The sequence below is a fragment of the Piliocolobus tephrosceles genome, chromosome 7, assembly GCF_002776525.5.
Source record: "Piliocolobus tephrosceles isolate RC106 chromosome 7, ASM277652v3, whole genome shotgun sequence".
Classification (NCBI taxonomy): Eukaryota; Metazoa; Chordata; class Mammalia; order Primates; family Cercopithecidae; genus Piliocolobus; species Piliocolobus tephrosceles.
Genome location: NC_045440.1, coordinates 15765901 through 15789322, shown reverse-complemented (window position 1 = coordinate 15789322; position 23422 = coordinate 15765901). Strand labels below are relative to the sequence as shown.

The following is a 23422-nucleotide window of genomic DNA, read 5'->3' as shown; positions in this document are numbered from 1 at the left end:
TCATTGATGAATAAAGCCAGATACATTAACTCATTAAAGTCTTAAATAACCAACGATGACATTCCCAGCACTTTGGGAAAAACAAATGTATATTGCATTTTTCTCTACTTGGGCATTTTACTTCCTAGAGCTCCAAAGTTTGTTAGACCTTTTTCTTCTTCATTAATTGCTCTCTCTGTTGACCTGCTTTTGTAGGTGACTGGGAAGAACATTTCACGATTTAGCAGGAAAAGATGAAGTAGTCAGAAGGTTATATTCAGATAAATGTGGTCACGCTTCCAGAAAGCCACCAATATTGGTTAAAACTACAAGACTTGGCTGGGTGAGGTGGCTCATGCCTGTCATCTCAGGACTTTCAGAGACCAAGGTGGCGGATCACTTGAGGCCAAGAGGCAGAGACCAGCCTGGCCAACATAGTAAAAGCCTGTGTCTACTAAAAATACAAAAATTAGCCAGGTGTGGCAGCTAATGCCTGTAGTATCAGCTACCCAGGAGGTTGGGGCACTAGAATTGCTTGAATACGGGAGGCGGAGGTTGCAGTGAGCTGAGATAGCGCCACTGCACTCCAACCTAGGCGACAGAGTAAGACTTTGCCAAAAAAACAAACAAACCAAAAAAGCAAAAAACTACAAGGCTTTGTTGGATGAACACCTGGGAAGCTTCCAAACTCAACACTGTCACAGCCGTGGAAAGAACTCATTCTATGGAAAAAAGAAAACACACAACGAATACTTCTCCATCCAAAGGCACCACATTCTGGGAATGATGTCAAGAGTCCGTTTCTTGAATCTCTGGTGTGAAATAAATCGTGGTTTTTTTAATCGTTGGTTGATATAGCTATGACTAGATGTTTTTCACATTTTTTCATGTTTCGTAAGTTTTTGGAAGCCACATCCGTCATTACTTTCTTCTAAGGCTCTTGCTGTGCTTCGGATGAACAGTATTTAATGTTAAAAAGTCAAAATTTGTTTCTTCAGATGCTGAGTATCTCTCTTCAGATTAATGCTTACTCTAAGTCTTTAAAATGTTTTCAAATGTATTTTAATATATAATTTAGATATATTTGAAAATGCTGTTAGAAAATACTAAAATTTCAAGCATGGAATCCTCTAAGCTTAAGATGCTTGGTGTAAGTCAAAGACTAAATGTTCAGAATAATTTAAATTATGTCAATTCTGTTTCTTTATAAAAAGTGTATGAATCCGACTTTGGTGAATAAGGTCTTTTAAAATGTATATGGTACTGGAGGCGGGGCCGGTCCTACGGGTGCGCTGGCTTCTTCCCACGGAGTTATATGCAGCCCGTGCACCTGTGAGTAGCCCGGCGGCCAATCTGGCCAAAGGGCCATTTTACAGGAACTGTGGTCCAAAGAGGACATGGACACCCCAGCCTGGTCACAGTCACACAGGGCTCAGTGCACAGCCTTGGATTGAACGTGGGCTCCTAACTGCCTCCGGCCACTTCGCACCAACTGGGATGGCCCAGGTCCCCCAGCGAGGGTACCCAGCGAGGGTGCCCAGCAAGGGTAGCTCCGGGGTTTCCTGGCTGGGTGCTTCCCATTGGCTGCCAGCTGTGTGACACCACAGGGCAGAGTCTGTGGAGGCCCCACCCACCTCCTCTTGTCAATGGTCCCATCTGCCAGGAAGGATGAGGACTCCCAGGTTTCACCCACTGGAGGCTCAGCCTGAGGAACACTGGCCATGGTGGGTGGGTTCACCTTGGACTGACCACCCACTGGGCCTGCCTGCCCCTCCCTCAAAAGGCCCCTCGGGTTGTACGGGCTGTTGGGAGGTGGCTCAGCCTTGAAGGACAGACAGCACACCTGTTGACCTAACCTCACTGGACAGACTCCTGGTCGACATCAACTCCTCAAGAGCCCTATGACTTCAGCTCCACCAGGGGCACCCTGCAGCCCCACCCCACCACAGGGCTAGAGGCCCTGAGATCCTGAAAAAGGGGCGGGCAGTAGGGAAGGTGGAGGCACCCTCCTCTCCTGTTGGACAGTTGAGTTCTGAGGACAAGCCCTGGGCCCAGACACGCAGAGACCCTGGCTGCCCTGGCTCTTGTTTGTTTAGGCCCAGGTTCTGCCCAGACCAAGGCCCAGGAGAGCTCTCAGGAGTCTGGGAAACCTCCAGGCCAGACAGAAAGTTGGGGCCAGAGATGGGTTTTAGAGATCCTACAGGATCCAAAATGGGGCGGCTCCCTAGGTGGGGCATGGCCTGTACCCAAGAACAGGAGGGTCCTCCAGAGAATGTGCCACCACCAGGGATATGAGCCGGGCCTTCCCAGAGCCTGGGCACCTTTGGGAGCGGGGAAAGTAAGGTGGAACTTGGAAAGGCTTTCAACGCCAGGCTGATGGTTGAGGGGATGGTGGGCAGGGAGGGAGGGCGAGAAGGCTCCCTCAGCCATGTGGGAGCAGGTGGGTGGAGGGAGGAGCCTCTGGAGGTGGCTGCAGTCCCTTAATGGGGGGCCTTGCTCGGGGCATGTGGGGCTCTCCCTCCATCCAGAACTGGCCCAAGACCCTTAGAGCCCTGAGTGCTGGCAAATCTCACTGCTCCTGACCCAGCCTGTGTATTCAAAACAGAAACAGTAAAACCAACATCAGGATGTCCATCAGAAAAAAAAGAAAAAAAATGTATGTAGTAAATCCCACTTCTGGGTATACATCCAAAAGATTTAAAAGCAGAATCTCAAAGAAATATATGCACATCCATGTTCACTGCAGCATTCACAATAGCCAGAAGGTGGAAGGAGCCTAAATGCCTATCGCAGGATGATGGATTATAAAAATGTAGTCTAGGCCAGGCACAGTGGCTCACACCTGTAATCCCAGCACTATGGGAGGCCAAGGTGGGCAGATTGCCTGAGGTCAGGAGTTCGAGACCACCCTGGTCAACATGGTGAAACCTCATCTCTACTTAAAATACAAAAATTAGCCAGGCATGGCGGTGCGTGCCTGTAATCCCAGCTACTCTGGAAGCTGAGGCAGAAGAACCTGGGAGGCAGAGATTGCAGTGAGCTGAGATTGTACCACTGCACTCCAGCCTGGGTGAAACAGCAAGACTCCATCTCAAAACAAAACAAACAAAACAAATGTAGTATAGGCCTGGCATGGTGGCTCACGCTTGTAATCCTAGCACTTATGGGAGGCTGAGGTCAGGAATTCGAGACCAGCCTGGCCATCTTAGTGAAACCCTGTCTCTACTAAAGACACAAAAGTTAGCTAAGTGTGGTGTTGTGTGCCTGTAATCCCAGCTAGTTGGGAGGCTGAGACAGGAGAATCACTTGAACCTGGGAGGCAGAAGCTGTAGTGAGCCGAGATCGTCCCACTGCACTTCAGCCTGGGTGACAGAGCAAGACTCCATTTCAAACATAAAATGTGGTATATATATACAATATAGTATTACTCAGCCTTAAACAGAAAGGAAACCGTATCATATGCTGCAACATCAAAGAACTTTCAGGACATAATGCTGTGAGAAATAAGTCAGCAACAACAACAACAACAAAATATGCTGCATGTTCCATTTATATGGGGTACCTAGAGTTGTCAAACTCAGAAACAGCCAGTAGCAAGGTGATTGCCAGGAAAGACTGCTAGGAGAGGAGGAGTTCAGCGGGCACAGAGTTTCAGCCATGCAAGATGAAAACGGTCTAGAGGTCTATTATACAACAATGTGCCTACCGTTAACAATACTGTACACTTCAAAATTATTTTTTCTTTCCTGTTTTTTCTGAAACAGTCTCACTCCTGTTGCCCAGGCTGGATTGCAGTGGTATGATCATGGCTCACTGCAGCGTTGACTTCCTGGGCTCAGGTGATCCCACCCCCTTAGCCTCTCAAGTAGCTGGAACTACAGGAATACACTCCAAAGCCAGGTTAAATTTTTTTTTTTCATAATTTTAGTAGAGATGGTTTCGCCACGTTGCCCAAGCTGGTCTTGAACTCCTGGGCTCAAGCGATCTGCCCACCTTGGCCTCCCAAAATGCTGGGATTACAGGTGTGAGCCATCGTGCCTGGCCTTCAAAATCATTAAGAGGGTAAATCTATGTTATGTGTTTTTTACCGCACATAAACATATATAGTGGTAAGCCTTTCCAGATTTCTTCCAAGCAGTATATCCTTACGTTCTCTCATACACACATGCACTTCAAGTGTAGAAAGAGAAACAGGAAGAATAGATTCACTTTCTCCATCTCCACTCCCCATCCAGGCCACTCAGCCTTAAGAAGGACTCTACCCTGTTTTATCCACGATGTTAGAGGGTCGAGTCAGAATAAAAATGTGAAAGATGTCTTAATACAAGAGGATAAGAGAGATAAGTGGACAGTTTAATATAACTTATACATGTATTCTATTTATTCTCCAAGTTGTGTGTATAGGGGTGTGTGTGTGTGTGTGTGTATGTGTGTGTAACAAGGATAAATGTATCAGGGAGGCTTGTCAGTCAAGCATTCAGTAGGGAAACTTAAACGTCAACCACTCAGCTAAGTCTCAGTGAAAAACAAAGATGTTGGAAGTAGTTTTTCAGTGTGAAGAGAGCCGGGAAGATGCAACAGCAGGTGCTGTGGGAACACAGAGCTGGGGAGGCCTGCCACGGGTTTCCCAGAGAAAGTGATGCCTAAGGATAGCCCGGTGCGGAGGGGCCCAAGAGTGTTCCTGGCTATGAAAGCAGCAAACTTGAAGGCCCCAGGAGCCTGGTGCTTTTGAGAATCTTACAGGAGCCCAGGGCAGCGAGAGCAGAGTGACCCATCGAGATTAGAGGTGACTCCAGAGAGACGGCAGAGGTCAGGGAGGGCCTCACTGCCATGTGAGGATGTTGGACTTTATCCCCAAGGACACCCACGGAGTGGTGAGCAGGGGAGCCACACGCTGCACTCTGACTTTTAAGTGTTGCTCCAGCTGCAGTGAGAAGCACTAGCCTGGGTGTGGACACTGCAGTATCAGAGACGGCAGAGAGCAGCAGCTCAGACAGGGGACAGTGACTCCAGGAATGCAAATGGACAGATTCCCATTCCTGGAAGAAGGCTCAATTGCTAAGAAGAGGGAATTGAGTCATATATTAGGTAGGTGCAAAAGCAATAGCGGTTTGCCATCATTACGTTTCATGGCAAGAACCGCTATTACGTTTACATCAAACTCATAGAATTTTGAAATGTTAAAATGAAAGCTGAACTGGCTTAACTTGGCGACTGATTGGATGTGGAGAGTGTGGGAGAGCGGGAGGACGCATGGATGCCTCCCAGTCTTCTGGTTGGGTAACCAAGTGGATAATGATGTCCTTGAGGGAGATGAATTTCTGCAGAAACACAGTTTGTGTGGAAATATGAACCTGTTATGAACATGCAGAGTCTGAGATACCTGCCCTCTGCAGTCTTTCTTTTTTCCTTTTTTCTTTTCCTTTGAGATGGAGTATTGCTATGTTGCCAGGCTGGAGCGCAGTCATGCAATCTCAGCTCACCGCAACCTCTGCCTCCCGGGTTCAAGTGATTCTCCTGCCTCAGCCTCCCAAATAGCTGGGACTAGAGGCATGTACCACGCCCAGTTTATTTTTATATTTTTAGTAGAGACGGGGTTTCATAATGTTGGCCAGGATGGTATCGATCTCTTGACATCATGAAAATCTGCCCGCCTTGGCCTCCCAAAGCACTGGGATTACAGGCATGAGCCACCATGCCCAGCCTGCCCGCAGCCTTTCTTTCTCCCACTCTTGTCATCTCAAACAACGTCTGGTATTTCTCAATTGTAAATCGATCCTATTTCTCCATCATATACAGAAATAGGGTCAGAAAGAATCTTAGAAATCATGTCATCCCCTGCCCTCATTCTACACATAAGGAAACAGACCTGGCAGAGTTTAGGAGACTTCGCCAAGGTGCACAGGACTCTAACCCCATACACACCCCCTGACTCACAGCCCGTGCTCAGGTTCCTCCCAGCACCACGGAAAGTATGTGTTTCTTTCTTGCTTCTCACACTTGCCGCCGTCACCACCATAACCACTCTTCCTGGTCTAGAAAGCCCAGCCTCCTGAAGGTACTCATTTAAACATGAGAAATCACTGGCCTTCTTACCAGTTGAGGCCTCTGAATGTAACAGTCATAGATTTATGAACGTAAAAATAATCAGAAGCAACCGGGCGTGGTGGCTCACACCTGTAATCCCAGCACTTTGGGAGGCCGAGGCGGGAGGATCACGAGGTCAGGAGATCAAGACCATCCCGGCTAACATGGTGAAACCCCATCTCTACTAAAAATGCAAAAACTTAGCTGGGCATGGTGGCAGGTGCCTGTAGTCCCAGCTGCTCGGGAGGCTGAGGCAGGAGAACGGCATGAACCCAGGAGGCGGAGCTTGCAGTGAACCGAGATCGCACCACTGTACTCCAACCTGGGTGACAGAGCGAGACTGTCTAAAAAAAAATAAATACATAATAACAACAATAATAATAATCAGAAGCAGTTGAAAAGTAGTTGAAGTTGATATCTGGTCAAGTTGCTCACAGGAATCTCCTGTTAGATCATCTCAGTTTTCATTACGATTATTTAAGAAACAACATAAAATATTGAGTCCATTAATTTTCACAGTATGTTTTTTATATTTTTTTTGAGACGGAGTCTCCCTCTGTCACCCAGGCTGGAGTGCGATGGTGTGATCGTGGTTCACTGTAAACTCCACCTCTGGGGTTCAATGACTCTCCAGTCCCAGCCTCCTGAGTAGCTGGGATTACAGGTACATGCTACCACATCGGGCTAATTCATATTTCTTGTAGAGACGGGGTTTCACCATGTTGGCCAGGCTAGTCTCCAACTCCTGGCCTCAAGTGATCTGCCTGCTTTGGCCTCCCAAAGGGCTGGGATTACAGGCATGAGCCACTGCACCCGGCCACACAATATGAATTTTTAAACATCCATCTGTACACATGATAGTTTTCTATAAAATTTTGGTTTCCTACAAAATTTCGCTCACCATACATTTTCATATAAAATTGTCATATGGTTTTGTCACACGGTTTCCTATAAAATTTCACTCTTTCAACAAATGTTGGTAGGATTTGCAGTTGTTTTTATTAACTGGGTAAAGAAATAAAATCTATGACTTTCGCTCTTTGAGTTTCTATTTTTATGATCTATTAGGATAAATGGAAGATGTCAGAAACAATGTGTAATAACAGTTAAGAAGGAATTTTGTTAACTATTACAATTACAAATACTCAACCCTACACAGTTTAAAAAAAAAAAAAAATGCTTACCTGATGCGAGAGTCCTTAAAGGTGTCAAGATACGCAGGGTAGCTCCATCCAATTCTACTCCCCTTACATCGAAGCTCTACACTTTGCCCCGCCAGCAGACTCAGGGTAGCGGCAGGTTTCTGGAAGCGACCTTTATCTAGCACCTGCATCATGATAGACTGCGTCTTTGGTGTTGAATCGGCTGAGTCCCTGTCCTTTATTTTAGGAATTTTGGGCTTCACCTTTTTGTTGGTAGGTTTGATTCTATTCTCCCCTGGTTCCTTTGGACGCTTGTTCTTGGGAAGGTGTTGGCCAGTAACTGCACAAACCAAAGAGAGAGAAATACGCTATAGTAACGGCATCCTCAGAACATTTGAGGCTGATAACTTTTTCTTCTTCTTCTTCTTCTTCTTCTTCTTCTTCTTCTTTTTTTTTTTTTTTTTTTTTGAGACAGATCCTCACTCTGTTGCCTAGGCTGGAGTACAGTGGCATGATCTCAGCTCACGGCAACCTCCGCCTCCCAGGTTCAAGTGATTCTCTTGCTTCAGCGTCCTGAGTAGCTTAGATTACAGGTGCCCGCCGCAGCCCCCAACTCATTTTTGTATTTTTAATAGAGACATGGAGACAGGGTCTCACCATGTTGGCCAGGCTGGTCTCAAACTCCTGACCTCAGGTGATCCGCCTGCCTTGGCCTCCCAAAGTGCTGGGATCACAGGAGTGAGCCACCATGCCCAGCCCTGTTAACTTTTAGATAACTCTAGAGAAGATAACTTTTTAATCCTCCTCTCCTCATATCTCAATATTGTTTTCAGTAAAAGTCATGTAATAATCATTTTTTGATTCTATAGTTTTAAAACAATCATTAAAAAGGAAAATATTTCAGCTCCAAAGATATTCAAATTCAGCAAAATAGCTCATGTATGAGCTAAAATTTGCCCTAAGAAAACAAAAATATTATTGCCTGTAGTTCACACTGTCGCACAGTCTCCAAGTGGTCACACAAAACAGCCGAACTGAAGCCATTCAAGGCTGTTTCTTTACTTTGCAGTCTCTATGTTGTCACTGTTCATTTTGATTCTACTGTTTAAACACAGAAATATGTAGTTCCACAGAGACTGGGGGCATAAACTGTGCTGAAATTGCATGCACAATATTTTGTGTTTACTGTTAGAAACAGAATCTCACTCTATCACCCAGGCTGGAATGCAATGGCATGATCCTAGCTCACTGCAGCCTTGAACTCCTGGGCTCAAGTGATTCTCCTGCCTCACCCTCCTGACTAGCTAGGCCTACAGGTATGTGAGATCACACTGAACAATTTTTTTTTTTTTAGAGTTGGGGGTCTTGCTATATTGCCCAGGCTGGTATCGAACTCCTGGCCTCAAGCAACCCTCCCACCTAGACCTCCCAAAGTGCTGTAATTATAGGTGTGAGCCACTCTGCCGTGCCAAGATTTTGAACCATGATGAACTTTCTCTCAAAACAAATGGTAAAGTGGAGATTACATTTGTCAGGGGCTGGCAATGTCTAGATAGAATAAAATGTTTATTATTAAAGAGTAAATATTAAATGTATACTAATCTGAAATTTACATATAAATGATCAAAACTCAACTGTAACTGTAGCAATGATTTAGAACTTCACCAACAAAATATCTTTGGGGAAGGAGTATTTTATCACCAACATTGTTGAGAGTTGCTGGCAAATAGGGGTAATAAAAAGCTAACTGACTTTAAGTTGCTTTTATGGTTGTTTCTGCCTTGCCTATAAATAACGCACCCTTACTGACTGCACCCAGGGAAGAGTCCCCTCACTGTTCTGCCTGTGGTGGGCCACCAGACTCCTAAAATCTCAGCTAAGCCCCTTGTAGTCACACAGTTGTGTCCACGCAACAAGAAAGAAAAGGGGACTGTAGGCCAGGTGTGGGGAGGCAGAGGCTGTGGTGAAAACAATGCTGACATATGAGGAGGGGAGGATTAAAAATTTGTCTTCTCTAGAGTTATCTAAAAGTTTTCAGGACTGGGCATGGTGGCTCACTCCTGTAATCCCAGCACTTTGGGAGGCCAAGGCAGGTGGATCCCTTGAGGTCAGGAGTTTGAGACCAGCCTGGGCAACACGGCAAAACTCTGTCTCTACTAAAAATACAAAATTAGCCAGGCGTGGTGGTGCATTACTGTAGTCACAGCTGCTAGGGAGGCTGAGGCAAGAAAACTGCTTGAACCTGGGAGGCGGAGGTTGCAGTGAGCCGAGATCATGCCACCGCACTCCAGCCTGGGTGACAGTGAGACCCTGTCTCAAAAAAAAAAAAAAAGGAAAGAAAAAGGTACTGTAGAGTTTCAGTTTGACCATCTGTCCGCACAAGCTCAAAGGCCACTTCGATAGATACCCACAGAATTACAAAATTTTCAAACTTATGAGATCCTTAGAGATCATTTAGGTCAAGTCCTCAGGTTGTAGATTTAAAAACTAAAGGAGGTCCTCCCTGAAAAGTTGAATGAACTGTAGAGTCACTCAGCTGGTTAGTGGCGGAATGTGGAGCAGAAGTCAGGCCTCCGATTCCCATTCCAGAGAGCTCATTTCACTACATGGAGATAAACATTCTTTACATATTTTGAATAACCACACAGCCCTTGGCCAATTGAGAGAATGACAGGGCATTTGTAGAACATGTGGTAGATCAGGAGAAAAGTATAATAAAAAACGCAATTGATTTGGACTCAACTGTGTAATGATGAATTTGGTTTCCTTTTTGTGTTGCCCTTTGAGGCGGGAACCATGGGGCCTCCCCTCTTAGTTCAGTCTGGCCCTGACTCTAGAACCAATCCTGCCCTTGGGATCTCTTGGCTCAGTGTCAAGACCCAAGTCTCACTCTTTGGGCTTCTATGCCTCAACCCCTGAGCCCTGCTCTATTTTCTGTGACTTCATGTCCAGCTGTGACCTGTTTCTTCTCTTAGGCCCGAGTCTCTTATTTCCCTTCCTTCCCCTACTAAGGTTCCTCTTGGTTACAGGCCTTACTGAGCATCCTCTATCCTTCCAGGGAGTAGAGCTGTGACCTTGAACCCTAGTCTCCAAGGTGGAACCCCCAACACCTGCTGCTGAATCTGCTGTTTGCCCAATTACTCTGCTCACCCTGGACACGTGGTTTATCACTCCTGGTTTTAATGATAGGTGGGGGTAGGCAATGGCTCCCATGCACACGCTCCCAGCCTCCTAGAAGGAAAAGCACTGCAACGGTTGGGAATGTGTCAGATCAACAAAAGTACACTGATCCAGCAACATCAATTGTGAAGCACAAGCCTCAGCTCTGCAATAAGGTAGAAATTACAATTTTCTTCTTAAGATAGAAAATAATAGGCCAGGCATGGTGGCTCACACATGTAATCCCACCACTTTGGGAGGCCAAGTTGCAAGTTGGGAGGTTTGCTTGAGGCCAGGAGTTCAAGATCAGCCTGGGCAACATGGTACATCGCTACAAAATTAAGGGAAAAAAAAAAAAAAAGCTGAGTGTGGTAACACATGGCTGGAGGCTGAGGCAGGAGGATCACTTGAGCCCATGAGTCCGAGTTTATGGTGAGCTATGATTGCGCCACTGCACTCCAGTCTGGCTGACAGAGCAAGACTCTGTCTCAAAAAAGAAAAGAAAAGAAAAGAAAGCCTACCATTACAATGTCCAAGTAATCTGTGCCCCGTAAATATCTTAATGCCTGTGAGATTAAGAAAACTCTGGATTAATGTCTAATTTGGTGTTCTGTGTATCACGGAACAGGAATTCCAGCTATCAGAAATGACAATAACCATATGTAAATCCTATGGAATTTAGACAAACAGAGCTACTTGTCTGACTTCTAAGCTGTAATACCTTGTTATCTATGTTACTCAGGAACATCAGATGACCTGATTAAGGAGATTATGTATCCAAATATTTGCTATTATCTATGCAAAATAATTTGACCTTCTGACCAAATAGCCCACCAGCTGATCTAACTGTATAGTTGGTCCAGCTGCCTGACCACAGAATTGGCCTGTGGTTTGAGAGTAATGATGCTAACTTAAAGGAGCCAGCCTAGTGGCCCCACAGATACCCAGACAGTCCTGCAATTGAGTGACTCCCAAATCCCATGTCTAACTTTTTACAAGATATGACTCTTCAGCCTAACTATGTCAACTGGTTATTTTTCAAAGACCTAAAAAATATAAGAATTCATCCTGTAGATAAACAAAAGTCAAAGTCCATTACCATTGCATTTTTGAGACTATTACATTGTATATTTTATAGAGAAACAGGTGGCAAAATTCAAGAACGATTAAATAGCATTACTAACTTCAGGTCCAGGCTTGCCACTTACTCGCTGTGTGACCCTGGGAAGCTGCTTACCCTCTTCTGTTTCCGTTTTCTCATCTGTAAATTGCGAATGATATGGTAACAACTACCTCATAATCACCATAATAGTTACTGTGGGAGTTAAATGAGTTAATATGTCAAAAATGGCGAAATTAGCATCTGGCCCATAGTGAGTGATTGCTAGCTAAGTGCTATTTGTTTTTCTGTGGTTGTCACATGAGATCCCTATGACAAACTTGTGGTGGAGGCTAAGCAGATATTATTCTTTTTAATGTATAGATGCCAAGTAGTTCACTCCAGGTCATTAAGAAGGTAGTGAAAAACCAGACCCTCTGACTCCAAGTCTAGAACTTTCTCTGGCTCATGCCTCTCCATCCACATAGAGATTAGCATATTGTTGCTTTTTCACTTTATTTGCACAAGTCTCATGCACCATGAGATTCTTTGTTTGATGCGACATGCAGCTCCAAGCCACACAGAACTTGATGCTGGGGATAAGAGCCTCCTCTTCCGGGAAGAGCTGGAGATACTTTTCCAAGGCACACATTGGATCCCCCCAGTGAGGAGATGCTGATCAAAACCTCATCTCCAGCCTGGTGCGGTGGCTCATGCCTATCATCCCAGCACTTTGGGAGGCCAAGGAGGGTGGATCACTTGAGGCCAGGAGTTCAAGACCAGGCTGGCCAACATGGTGAAACCCCATCTCTTCCAAAAAATACAAAAAAAAATTAGCCAGGCATGGTGGTACATGCCTGTAGTCTCAGCTACTCAGGAGGCTGAGGCATGAGAATTTCTTGATCCTAGGAGATGGAGGTTGCAGTGAGCTGAGATCGCACCACTGCCACTGCACTCCAGCCTGGGCAAGAGAGTGAGCGTCTGTCTCAAAAAAACAAGAAAACAAACAAAACCCCCAAAACTCTTATATCCAAAATAAATAAACAGATGTTACAAAGCAAGAAGGAAGCAGGACAAAGGACCACAATTATTCAGCATCAACTGAGAACCACAATCAAATCTTACTCATCAAAAGTGACCTATTAGCCTCTCTAATAGAACAGTGTTGGAGGAGAAAATAATTAGAAGAATCGTTGATTGCAGCTTGGATGAGATTTCTTGTTAAGCATAGTCATTAACATCAAAGCGTAAAGCTGTTTGGTTTTCTCCTCCCTGATGGGCAGTAAAGTGGAAATGCCATCCCTAAGAGTAGCACCCCAGTAACCACGCCGTAAATTTTTCTGAGCCGCTCAGTTGCTTCCCAATTAGCTACATAAACCGAGAGACACCACCCTCATTTTTCCACTTTTCATGAAACACCCTGCAGAACACACATACTTTTCCAGCAACAAAACTGAGAAGGTGGGAAAGCGACCCTACGGAGAGGAAAATGTAGCAAGATGTAGTGAGCCCTTCCTTTCTCTATTCCTTTCGAGAACCCCACTCCAAAACACCCTCCTACTGTCAGAGACTCGAACCAGAGAGACTCCAATCTTGAATAGAGGCTGGGTAAAATAAGGCTGAGAACCACTGGGCGGCATTCCCAGGAGGTTAAGGCATTTGTCACAGGATAAGACAGGCGGTTGGCTCAAGATACAGGTCACAGACACCTTGCTGGTAAAACAGGTTGCCGTAAAGAAGCTGGCCAAATCCCACCAAAACCAAGATGGCGACGAACATGACCTGTAGTCATCCTCACTGATCCTTACATGCTAATTATAATGCATTAGCATGCTAGAAGACACTCCCACCAGTGCCATGACAGTTTACAAAAGCCATGGCAACATCATGAAGTTACCCTATATGGTCTAAAAAAGACAGGAACCCTCAGTTCCAGGAACTTCCCCTCCCTTTCCTGAAAACTCATGAATAATCCACCCCTTGTTTAGCATATAATCCAGAAGTAACAGTAAGTATAAGCACCTGAGCAGACCATGCCGCTGCTCTGCCTAGGGAGAAGCTATTCTTTTATTCCTTTACTTTCTTAATAAATGTGCTTTCACTTTAGGGACTCTCTCCCAATTCTTTCTTGCACGAGATCTAAGAACTCTTTCTTGCGGTCTGCATCAGGACCCCTTTCCGGTAACACTACCACCGTTTAAAGTATCATTTAAAAAACAAATAGCAGTTTCTGAGAATGAGATCCTTCGATGCCAGGATAAAGACCTCAATTTGAAAAGTTTTCCAGAACACCTGTTAGAACACAGCTGATGACTCTCTTCTTGAACAACTCGATTCACATGGCTCGCGGGACCCTCTGCTGCCTTGGTTTTCCTCCTGTGTCACCGACAACTCTCCAGTCTCTGGCAGCTCTTCCTCATTTTCCTTACCTGCCTGCTCACTCCTCTCTAACTACCTTTCACGCTCTAAGTGACCTCACACAGTTCCGTGACCCGTGCAGCATTTATATGCTGAAAGTTGTCCTAGCTGCCATCCTGACCCCGCCTCTACACTCTGGATCTCAATATCCTGTTGCTTATTCAGCACGGTCACTTGAAAGACGAGTAGACATGTCAAAGTTAGCATGTCCAAAATTTAGCATCTCAAAGTTAGCATGCCTGACCTCTGAATGCTTCCCTCACGCTCCCTTTATCAGCAAATGACAATTGCTAAGGACAAAAACCTCCAAGTCTCACTTTTTAAAAATTTTCCTCTCCAATCCAGCAACAAATTCTTTTGACTTCATCTTGAAATATACGCTGAATCCAGCCTCTTTTCCTTCCATCCGCTGACACCACCCTGGGCCAAACCATGTACCATTCAGACATGTATACTATCTCCTAAGCAGCCCCTGGCCTCCACTGTATCACTCCTTCAGCCATCTGTGCTGCTATAAAGGGATAGCTGAGGCTGAATCATTTATGCAGGAAAGAGGTTTAGGGAGCTCACAGTTCTGCTGGCCAGAAGATTCAACACAGGGCGTCTGGTGACGGCCTCAGGCTGCTTCCACTGGCGGCAGAGGTGAAGGAGAATGGGTGTATGCGGAGATCACATGGAGAGAGATATAGCAAGAGAGAGAGGGGGAGGTGCCAGGCTCCCTTTAACCAGCTGTTACGTGAATTAATGGAGCAAGAACTCACACTATTAGTTCTATTACCTCGGGGAGGGCAACAAGCCATTCATCAGGGATCCGCCCCCATGACGGAAACACCTCCCATTAGGCCCCACCCCTAACACTGCGGATCAAATTTCAACATGAGGTTTGAGGAGGTCAAATAGCCAAACCATAGCATTGCACCTCTGGCCCCCCAAAACCCATGTCTGTCAAAGACTGCAAACTACAAGCATCCCTTCCCAATAGTCCCCCAAATCTTAACTTGTTCCAGCATCAACTCAAAAGTCCAAAGTTTCATCTGACACTTGAGGCAAGTTCCTTACAGCTATGAGCCTGGAAAATCAAAAACAAGCCTTGGCCGTCCCCACCACTGTAACTTTGCTGTGTGAAGCCCACATGGCAGATCTGATAGGTTGGAGTCGAATGTCTGTGTCTTTTCCAAGCTGAGGGTGCATAATGCTAGTGGCTCTCTAATTCTGGGATCCCCACATCAGCCCCGTCACCATGGCTCCCCTAGGCAGTGCCCCGTGGGGGACTCTCTGTGGTAGCTCTGCCCCTGTAGCAGGCTTCTGCCCGCACACTCAGGCTTTCTGATATACCCTCTGAAATCTAGGTGGAAGCTAAGCCTCCGTCGCTCTTGCATTCTGGGCACATGCAGACTTGACCTGTGGAAGCCTCCAAGGCTTGTGCCCTCTGGAGCAGCGTCTGGAGCCACACCTGGGGCCTTTTAAGTCAAGGCTAGAGCTGGTGCACCTGGGATAGGGGCAGGAGCATCCTGAGGCGGTGCAGGGCAGGAGGGCAGCAGGGGCTGCCCCCCAAAACCACTCTATTCTCCAGAGTCTCTTGGCCTGTGATGCGAGGGGCTCCTTAAAGATTTCCAAAATGGCTTCAAGGCCTTTCTCTTATTTTCTTGACTACTAGCACATGATTCTCTTTTAGTCATGCTAATTACTTTAGCAAACAGTCTCTCAGCTGTACCCCTGGATTCTTCTCCCAAAAATGCTCTTTCATTCTCTGCCACATGGCCAGCCTTCAGATTTTCCAAACTTTTACTCTCTGCTTCCCCTTTCATAATAAATTCTATCTTTAGGTCATTCCTTTGCTGCTGCAATTGATTTTGAGCCTAACCTTTTGGTTTTTTTTTTTTTGAGATGGAGTCTAACTCTGTCACCAGGCTGGAGTGCAACGGCACAATCTCAGCTCACTGCAAGCTCTGCCTCCCGAGTTCAAGCAATTCCCCTGCCTCAGCCTCCCAAGTAGCTGGGACTAAAGGCGCACACCACCACACCTGGCTAATTTTTTGTATTTTAGTAGAGACAGGGTTTCACCATGTTGGCCAGGCTGGTCTGGATCTCCTGACCTTGTGATCCACCTGCCTCAGCCTCCCAAAGTGCTGGTATTACAGACGTGAGCCACCACGCCCGGCCAATACTAAGCTTTTAAAACCAGCCACACCCACCACTACTAGAGCACTTTGCTGCTTAGATATCTCTTCTTTTGGATACCCCAGGACATCACTCTTAAGTCCGGCCTTCCACAAATCCCTAGGGCATGGACACAATGCAGCCAGGTTCTTTGCTAAGGCCTAACATGGGTGACTTTTCTCCAGTTCCCAGTAAGTTATCTGTTTCCATTTGAGACCTCGTCAGCATGAACTTTACTGTCTATATTTCTATCAACAGTTTAATCACAACCATATAACCAATCTCTAAGAAATTCCAAACTTTCGCTCCTCTTCCTATTTTCTTCTGAGCCTTCCAAACTCTTCCAATTCTCTGCCCAGTACCAAGTTCCAAATCTGCTTCCACACTTTCAGGTATCTTTAAGCAACATCCCACTCCTTGGTACCAATTTTCTGCATTAGTTCATTTTGCATTACTATAGAGGAATACCTAGGGCTAGGTTGTTTATAAAGAAAAGAGGGTTATTTGGCTCATCTGGAGCCACACCTGGGGCCTTTTAAGGTCTATAGGCTGTACAAGAAGCATGGAACCAACGTCTGCTTCACATGAAGGCCTCAGGCTGCTTCCACTCAGGGCAGAGGACAAGGATAACCAGCAGTGCAGAGATAACCTGGTGGAGTGGGAGGAGGAGGGACCAGAATCTCTCTAACAAGCAGTTCTTGCTGGTAATAATAGAGAATGCACACATCCCCAAGGGAAGGCATTAATCCATTCATGAAGGAACTACCCCCAAGGCCCAAACACCTCCCACGAGGCCTTGCCTCCCACCACCACCACATGGGGGATCAAAACTCAACATAAGACGTGGTGGGGACAAGCCATATACAAACCATAGCACCTGCCTTTGAAAACATAAATAAAATTACAGGTACTTCTCCATTCAGAAGCCTCCAGTGATTTTCATCTCATCTAGAAGCAAGCCCTAAATCTTCCCACGCCCTACAAGACTTGGCCGTGTCCTGTCCCACATATCACAGCCACAGCCACACTGGCAACCGGTATAAGCCCATCTTGAAGCTGTTGCACTTGTGGCACCCCTGGAGCGCACAGCTTTGTTTTCAGCCACCTCCGGGGTTTGCTTCCTTGCTTCAGGCAGGCTTATGGCTATCCATCCAAACAGCGTCCTCACACCCGGCCTCAGTCCTCTCCATGTCTCACCCTGTCTTACTGGTTGAATTGTGTCCCCTAAAAAGATACGCTAAAGTCCTAACTCCCAGGTATCTGAATATAACCTCATTCAGGAATGGAGTCTTTGCAAATGCAATCAAGTTAGCATGAGGTCATTAGGGTAGGCTCTCCTCCAATAGAACTGACGTTCTTAGGAGACAGACAGACAGACACACACATACACATGAAAATGCCATGTACAGACAGACACAGGGAGAAGATGGTCACATGGCAACAGAGGCAGAGACTGGAGTGATGCAGCTGCAAGCCAAAAAATGCCAAGGGATTGCTGAGCACAACCAGAAGCTAGTGGAGGCACGGAAGGATTCTACCCAGCCTCTTAGAAGCTGTGTGGCCCTGCTGACACTGACTTTGGACTTCAAGCCTCTGGACCATGAGCAAACAAACTTCTGTGGTTTTAAACCTCCCATTCCACGGTACTTTGTTATGGCAGCCCTAGGAACCTAATAGACCCTGATTAATGATTCTCGACACCACTTACCACTTCCTGGAATTGTATCTTCTTTAGCTTTCCTCTCCATTCGATTATGAACACCACAAAGAAAGGGTTTTAGAACCTTGTCTAGGTTTGAAAACCATCAATCCTCTGACCACCGCATCTTTCTCATGCCCTCAAATTTTTCTCTTTCTGAGTTTTAAGGATCAGAAATTGTTTTTTGTATGTCAAACATGCCGGCCAAGGTCCTGAATGCTTCAAAGCATTCATTATTTGCATTCATAAACAATAAGGAACTTTGGAATTCTTTTTTCATTAAAATATTTCTGTACTAATTTTTACTCTGTTTTTTTTTTTTCTCAATAATAAATGAAGACATGAAAGTGTCAAAGGCTCCTGGTTAGAGAATCATCCTCATTGTGTCTCTATACTTACCTTCTTAGAGATCTGGCTATATTGCCCTAAGACCATAATGAATGTCTTTAGTCCTCCCAGAAAGAAACCCCTTTCACCAGATACAAAATAAACCCAGGTTACTGAAGATCAGATTAGCATGGATCAACATTCTCATGTTGTTCAACAAAACAGCAGTGACAAATCAATATTAACACTTCAGTGTTTGCTCCTGACATTCAATAAAAATATGTAGGTAATCAAAAGTCAGGAAATATTTGTGATTTTATACTTTTTAATGTGAAAATAGAAGCAGCCTATTAATAAACTCTGTGGCATGTATTCCATATAAATGCTGAAAATCAGGTGCTATGATTGACGTCTCAAAGTGGAATCTTGGATCATTACCTGTTTTCATCCCTCAGTTTTATGCCACGGAATATTATGTGCCCTTCCAGCTACCCCTCTTCAATTGGAGAAAGAACATTACTTCCAAAAATATAAAGAATTTTGTAACTGGGAACAGCAAACTCCACTGGGTCAGGCCAGATGTTTGCCCCCATACACACTTGTAGGGAAGTCTTTCTCTCTTAGAAGGCTGTCTTTGGCTAGGTGTGGTGGCTCACACCTGTAATCCCAGCACTTTGGGAGGCCAAGCTGGATGGATCACTTGAGGTCAGGAGTTTGAGACCAGCCTGGCCAACATGGCGAAACAGTGTGTCCACTAAACATATAAAAATTCGCTGGGAATGGTGGCGCATGTCTGTAGTCCCAGCTACTCAGGAGGCTGAGGCATGAGAATTGCGTGACCTGGGAAGTGGAAGTTACAGTGAGCTGAGATTGTGGCACAGCACTCCGGCCTGGGTGACAGAGCGAGACTCCATCTCAAATAACAATAATGATGATGACTGTCTTTTAGATGTGATCAGAAAAGCTAAAAGGCAGTGACACAGTTGAGTCGTGGGCCTTGTGTCTGTAGTTTGTGCTTTGGGATGGCCCTGAAGGCAGGATATTCCCAACCTGCCAATCAGAAACCAGCACTGGAAGGGCCTCCTGTGTAATCCACTCTCCTTAGTAGCTCCTGGCCACAACTCACAACACAACTAAAAACCAAAAACCATTCTTACTAGGTTTAGCCAAACGGTTACATAACTTAATGTGGCACTATGTGTTCACTATTTCATCCATAAATGGTCCATACCATTTATGTTATAGATATGTGTACTTTCGTTTCATTTTTATTTTCATTTTTTTGAGATGGAGTCTCACTCTGTCGCCTGGCTGGAGTGCAGTAGTGCGATCTCAGCTCACTGCAACCTGTGCCTCCCGGGTTCAAGCAGTTCTCTGCCTCAACCTCCCAAGCAGCTGGGACTACACACACCTACCACCATGCCCGGCTAATTTTTGTCTTTTTAGTAGAGACGAGGTTTCACCATCTTGGCCAGCCTGGTCTTGAACTCCTGACCTCGTGATACACCTGCCTTGGCCTCCCAAAGTGCTGGGATTACAGGCATGAGCCACTGTGCCAGGCCAGATGTGTGTACTTTTATAAACAAAATCTCAGTGTTATTATCACCTAAAATTTATGAACGATTTCTTACAGTCTGTCTTCTGCTTTCTCGAATTGTCTCATAAATGCTTATTGCTTGTATGGATTACACTTAAAGAGATGGTAATTTATTTAGGCAGATGTTTGTAATAAACTCACATGGGCTGGGCGAGATACAGGAGACGGAATGGAATCCACTTCCTGAGCCTCTAAGACCAGCAAGTTGGGTATAAACAAAGGAATGGCTGATTTGAAAATATTTTGCCTGGCCATCTCCTGTCCTATTCAAAAAATGATACTACAAATTACATTTCTGCTTTTTCAGCAGTGGCATACAAGGGCCTGCCAGGAGCATTTTAATATTGCATTTTACAAACAGAACTCATGCCAACTTCTCTCTGGGCAGAATTAACTGTTACTCTCCAATAGAAGCTCTGCCTACGTTTTATTAAGCAAGGCTCCAGGCTGAAGGATCCTCATTCTCAACTTCAAGTCCCGCAACTATCTTGGATTTTGGAAACTACAATGCAGTATTTTCTTGGCAAATGTAGTTTCCTAGAAAAAAAGGAACTCGTCAGGATGAAGGAGTGGATAAAAATGACCCAGGTTGAGCTGGCTCCAGCATGAAGTTGCATAAGAGCAAAAGCTACTTTTCCACTAAATCTAAGCAAAAATTGTGCTGTAGCCCAGCAATTCCAAGAGAGCCTTGAGGATACCAGGATGTACCCAGATGAAACATGTACTGTACAAATAACACCCACGGAGTGAATAGAAAAAACAAAACACTTAAATGCTAACAATAATGTATAATACACACCACAGTAATACACACCCAGACACACAGAAAAACGACACCTGACCCTGTGGTCACGAATGTGCACGACAGGGTGGACCCAGGGCAGGTACAGATTCAAAAACGCACAGCGGTCATGGTCTCATACGCTGTACCAAAAAAAAAAAAAAAAAAAAAAAAAAAAAGCATTTTTTTCACCCTTTCCCATCCAATTAGATAAATATAACAAGCCATGGGGTTTTGATTCGTTTTGAAGTTTCATACACTGACATTTTTGTTCGAAGATCTAGGCAGATCTTGCAGGATTCAGTCCCAAAGTGGTAGACGACACTCACCCAGGACTGCGAGGGGAGGGGGAGGTCACCCGGAACTCTACAACGGAATCAGCGACTGCCGTGCTTAGGTGGCACCCGCTCTCAGCAGCAGAGGTCTCGGCCACGCCGCTGGGAAGTGCAAGCGATCCGAGGCTCCCGCGCCACCTCCCAGACCGACACGTTGACACTGGGGGCTGGACCAGGCGCTGGCTAGGGATGCTTGATTCGCCCGGAGGTGGGGGGGGCTTGGAGAGGTCCTGGTGGGCTCCTAAGGGTCGGGGTAGCTGCCACCTCCCCTAGAGGGCTCTCCGGGAAGGGAAAGAGTGGGAGGAAAGGCGACCCCACTAGAAGGGGCAGGTGCACCGGGCAGGCAGTGGCGCGGGGACTGAGCCACCGAAGGCCGAACGTTAGAGCAAAAGCTGGCAGCGGGGCGGCGGGAGCTTCGGGTCCCGGGTACATTCAGGGCACAAGCTAGGCGGCCCCGCGCCCAGAGTCACTTACCATTCTCCAGGGCTTCGTGCACCAGCAGTAGACCAAGTAACAGCCAGACCTTCATCTCGCGAACCTCGGACCTCGGCGCTTAGGAGCGCGGCGACTGCGCGGGGCCGGGGCGCAGGGGAGGCGGCGAGCGAGGGGCGGGCTCCTGGGACGCTGCAGCGGGAGGATTCGGTTTCTTGTGGAGGAACACAGTTTGGGGGGAAAAGTTGGGAAATCTAAAAAAAAAAAAATTCCCTGTGTAATGTGACTTCTCCTGCCCCCTGGCGGAGCCGCGGTGCTCAGCGCTTCTTCCCAGCGCGAAGAGGAAAGGCTAAGGGCGAAATGTGAATTACAACAGCCATCCCTTGAATTTCTCCAACGCTGGGCGTTTTCCCCGAGGTTATCAAGTTCAAGAAGGACCAGCGGGTGCTGACGGGATCACGTCAGCGCGTGGATCATTTAACCACGAGTGTCCAAATGTCACCGGCCCTCGCCCCACCTCCTCAGGCAGAGCCTGAGTCCTCTGTAGAAAGTGCTTCCTAAATATTTCTGTTCATTCCGTTTCTCTCTCCCACGTGCATTCCACTCACAGGACCGTTGCCCTGGGTTCTTGCTGCTCCTCTGTGGCCACAGTTGGGCTCTGCATCCAGCCCCGTAACTGCTGGTGGGGGTGGGAAGACGGAATCATTACAGGAATAACGTGGAAAATGAGACTGCGCAGACAACTTGGGCTGTGGTGGTGAGGCAGGAGGAGAATAGGGAATTAGGGTAAGCACGGGCTAGGGTATAAGCAGGAGAACAGCAGGTGCAGCCAGTTCGCAGAAGCAAAAGATCAGCAGGTGCAGACAGTTCTAGGCACGATTAGGCGGCGCACAGGCCGCATCCTCGCTCCTCTGACAACAAGGCAGAAGTTTCCACTTTAGCCTCTGATTGGTGGCAGGCCAATCCTTCGTAGGGTGTAACCAGTTGGAGGCCTCTAAAGGGAACCCAGGGATGTTGCCAAGTTCTTTTCGCTTTATAAAATCCCTGGGGAGCATCGGCTTGCTGCAGCGCACTCTGAATTGTCTTCTATAAATCTACGCTTTCCTTCCTCCCTTCTGCTGCTTTGTTTTTCCTTGCTTCTTTATTTTGTTACTCTGTGCATTTTCTTCAAGTCTTTGTTCAACAGGCCAAGAACCTGGACAACTCTGTCAGGTAACAGTGGGGCAGAGGATTCAGGCTTTCACGAGCTCCTCTGCAGAGAGCCACCCTGCGTTTCTGAGCTTGCAGACTCACATGATCAAAGCAGTTTGCTAGTGGGGGAGATGCCGGTGTGTGCTCCCCCTGGTGAGAAGCAGCCCATCTCACTGTGATCTTCAGTACCAGGCACTGCTGTTAAAGAGAGATCAATTCTGAGTATCAGGTAAGGGACTTGTCCCTCAACACCCAAGGAAAGAAGTGCTGCCATTTATAATAAACTAATGCTTCTCAGTCACTTCTGCAGGAGGAACCAAGAATTCCACATTCTGTTGCCAGCTCTAGCCCGAGCTTTGCCGCTCGCCTCGTGATGCAGAGAACAATTGCCTGGGAATAAAGACTAAAGTTCAGATCTTGACACTGGCGCAAACTCTGAAAGCCTCTCACAATTCACTTAACCTTCTGGGTTTTAGCATCTCTTGTTTATTAAGAGAAGGAACTAGACGATTATTTCAACAGGAGTTTGCTATGTGATTAATCTTATGGCTATGAAGGTCAAGACATCATCTATTATGGGTGCTTTTAAGGAGTGCACAAGCATTTAGACCACTACAATGTGGCGTGTCACGTTCTGGGGAGAATTCTGAGCAAAGGACTTGGAGGGTGCACACAGGAAAGGGTAAATCTGCGTAAGTTGCCCCATCTTGAGATTTCTTTTCATTCTGACCCCATGAAATGACTGCTTCACTCTCACTCCGTGTTGGAGCCTGGGGTTGGGTCTAGATTACTCCTCTCAGTCCCATTCTCCCCTCCATGCTAACTGTGCATGTGCCAGGTCCACCTCTCTTATGCCATCTTTGTCAAGCTTCACCGCTCTGGCTCAGCTACATTTAGCTTAGAGTGGTAACTCTTTCTCTTGCCACTTAGAGGTTCTTCTTTAGAGGCTGAGGCGCGAGAGTCATTTGATCCTGGGAAACGAGGTTGCAGTGAGCTGAGATGGTGCCACTGCACTC

General features: G+C 46.3%; 1 protein-coding gene across 1 annotated transcript in view; it reads right to left on the bottom strand.

Moving 5' to 3' along the window:
• Positions 1–22145, bottom strand: part of PDGFRL (platelet derived growth factor receptor like) — a 68498-nt gene extending 46353 nt beyond the window's left edge. The window contains exons 1-3 of the mRNA XM_023216620.1: positions 21820–22145; positions 21258–21429; positions 7251–7548 (exon numbers count right to left, since the gene is read on the bottom strand). Of these exons, the coding sequence (XP_023072388.1) occupies positions 7251–7548; positions 21258–21312 (353 nt within the window). The 5' untranslated portion in view covers positions 21313–21429; positions 21820–22145. The remainder of the gene's footprint in view (positions 1–7250; positions 7549–21257; positions 21430–21819) is intronic.
• Positions 22146–23422: the final 1277 nt, after the last annotated feature.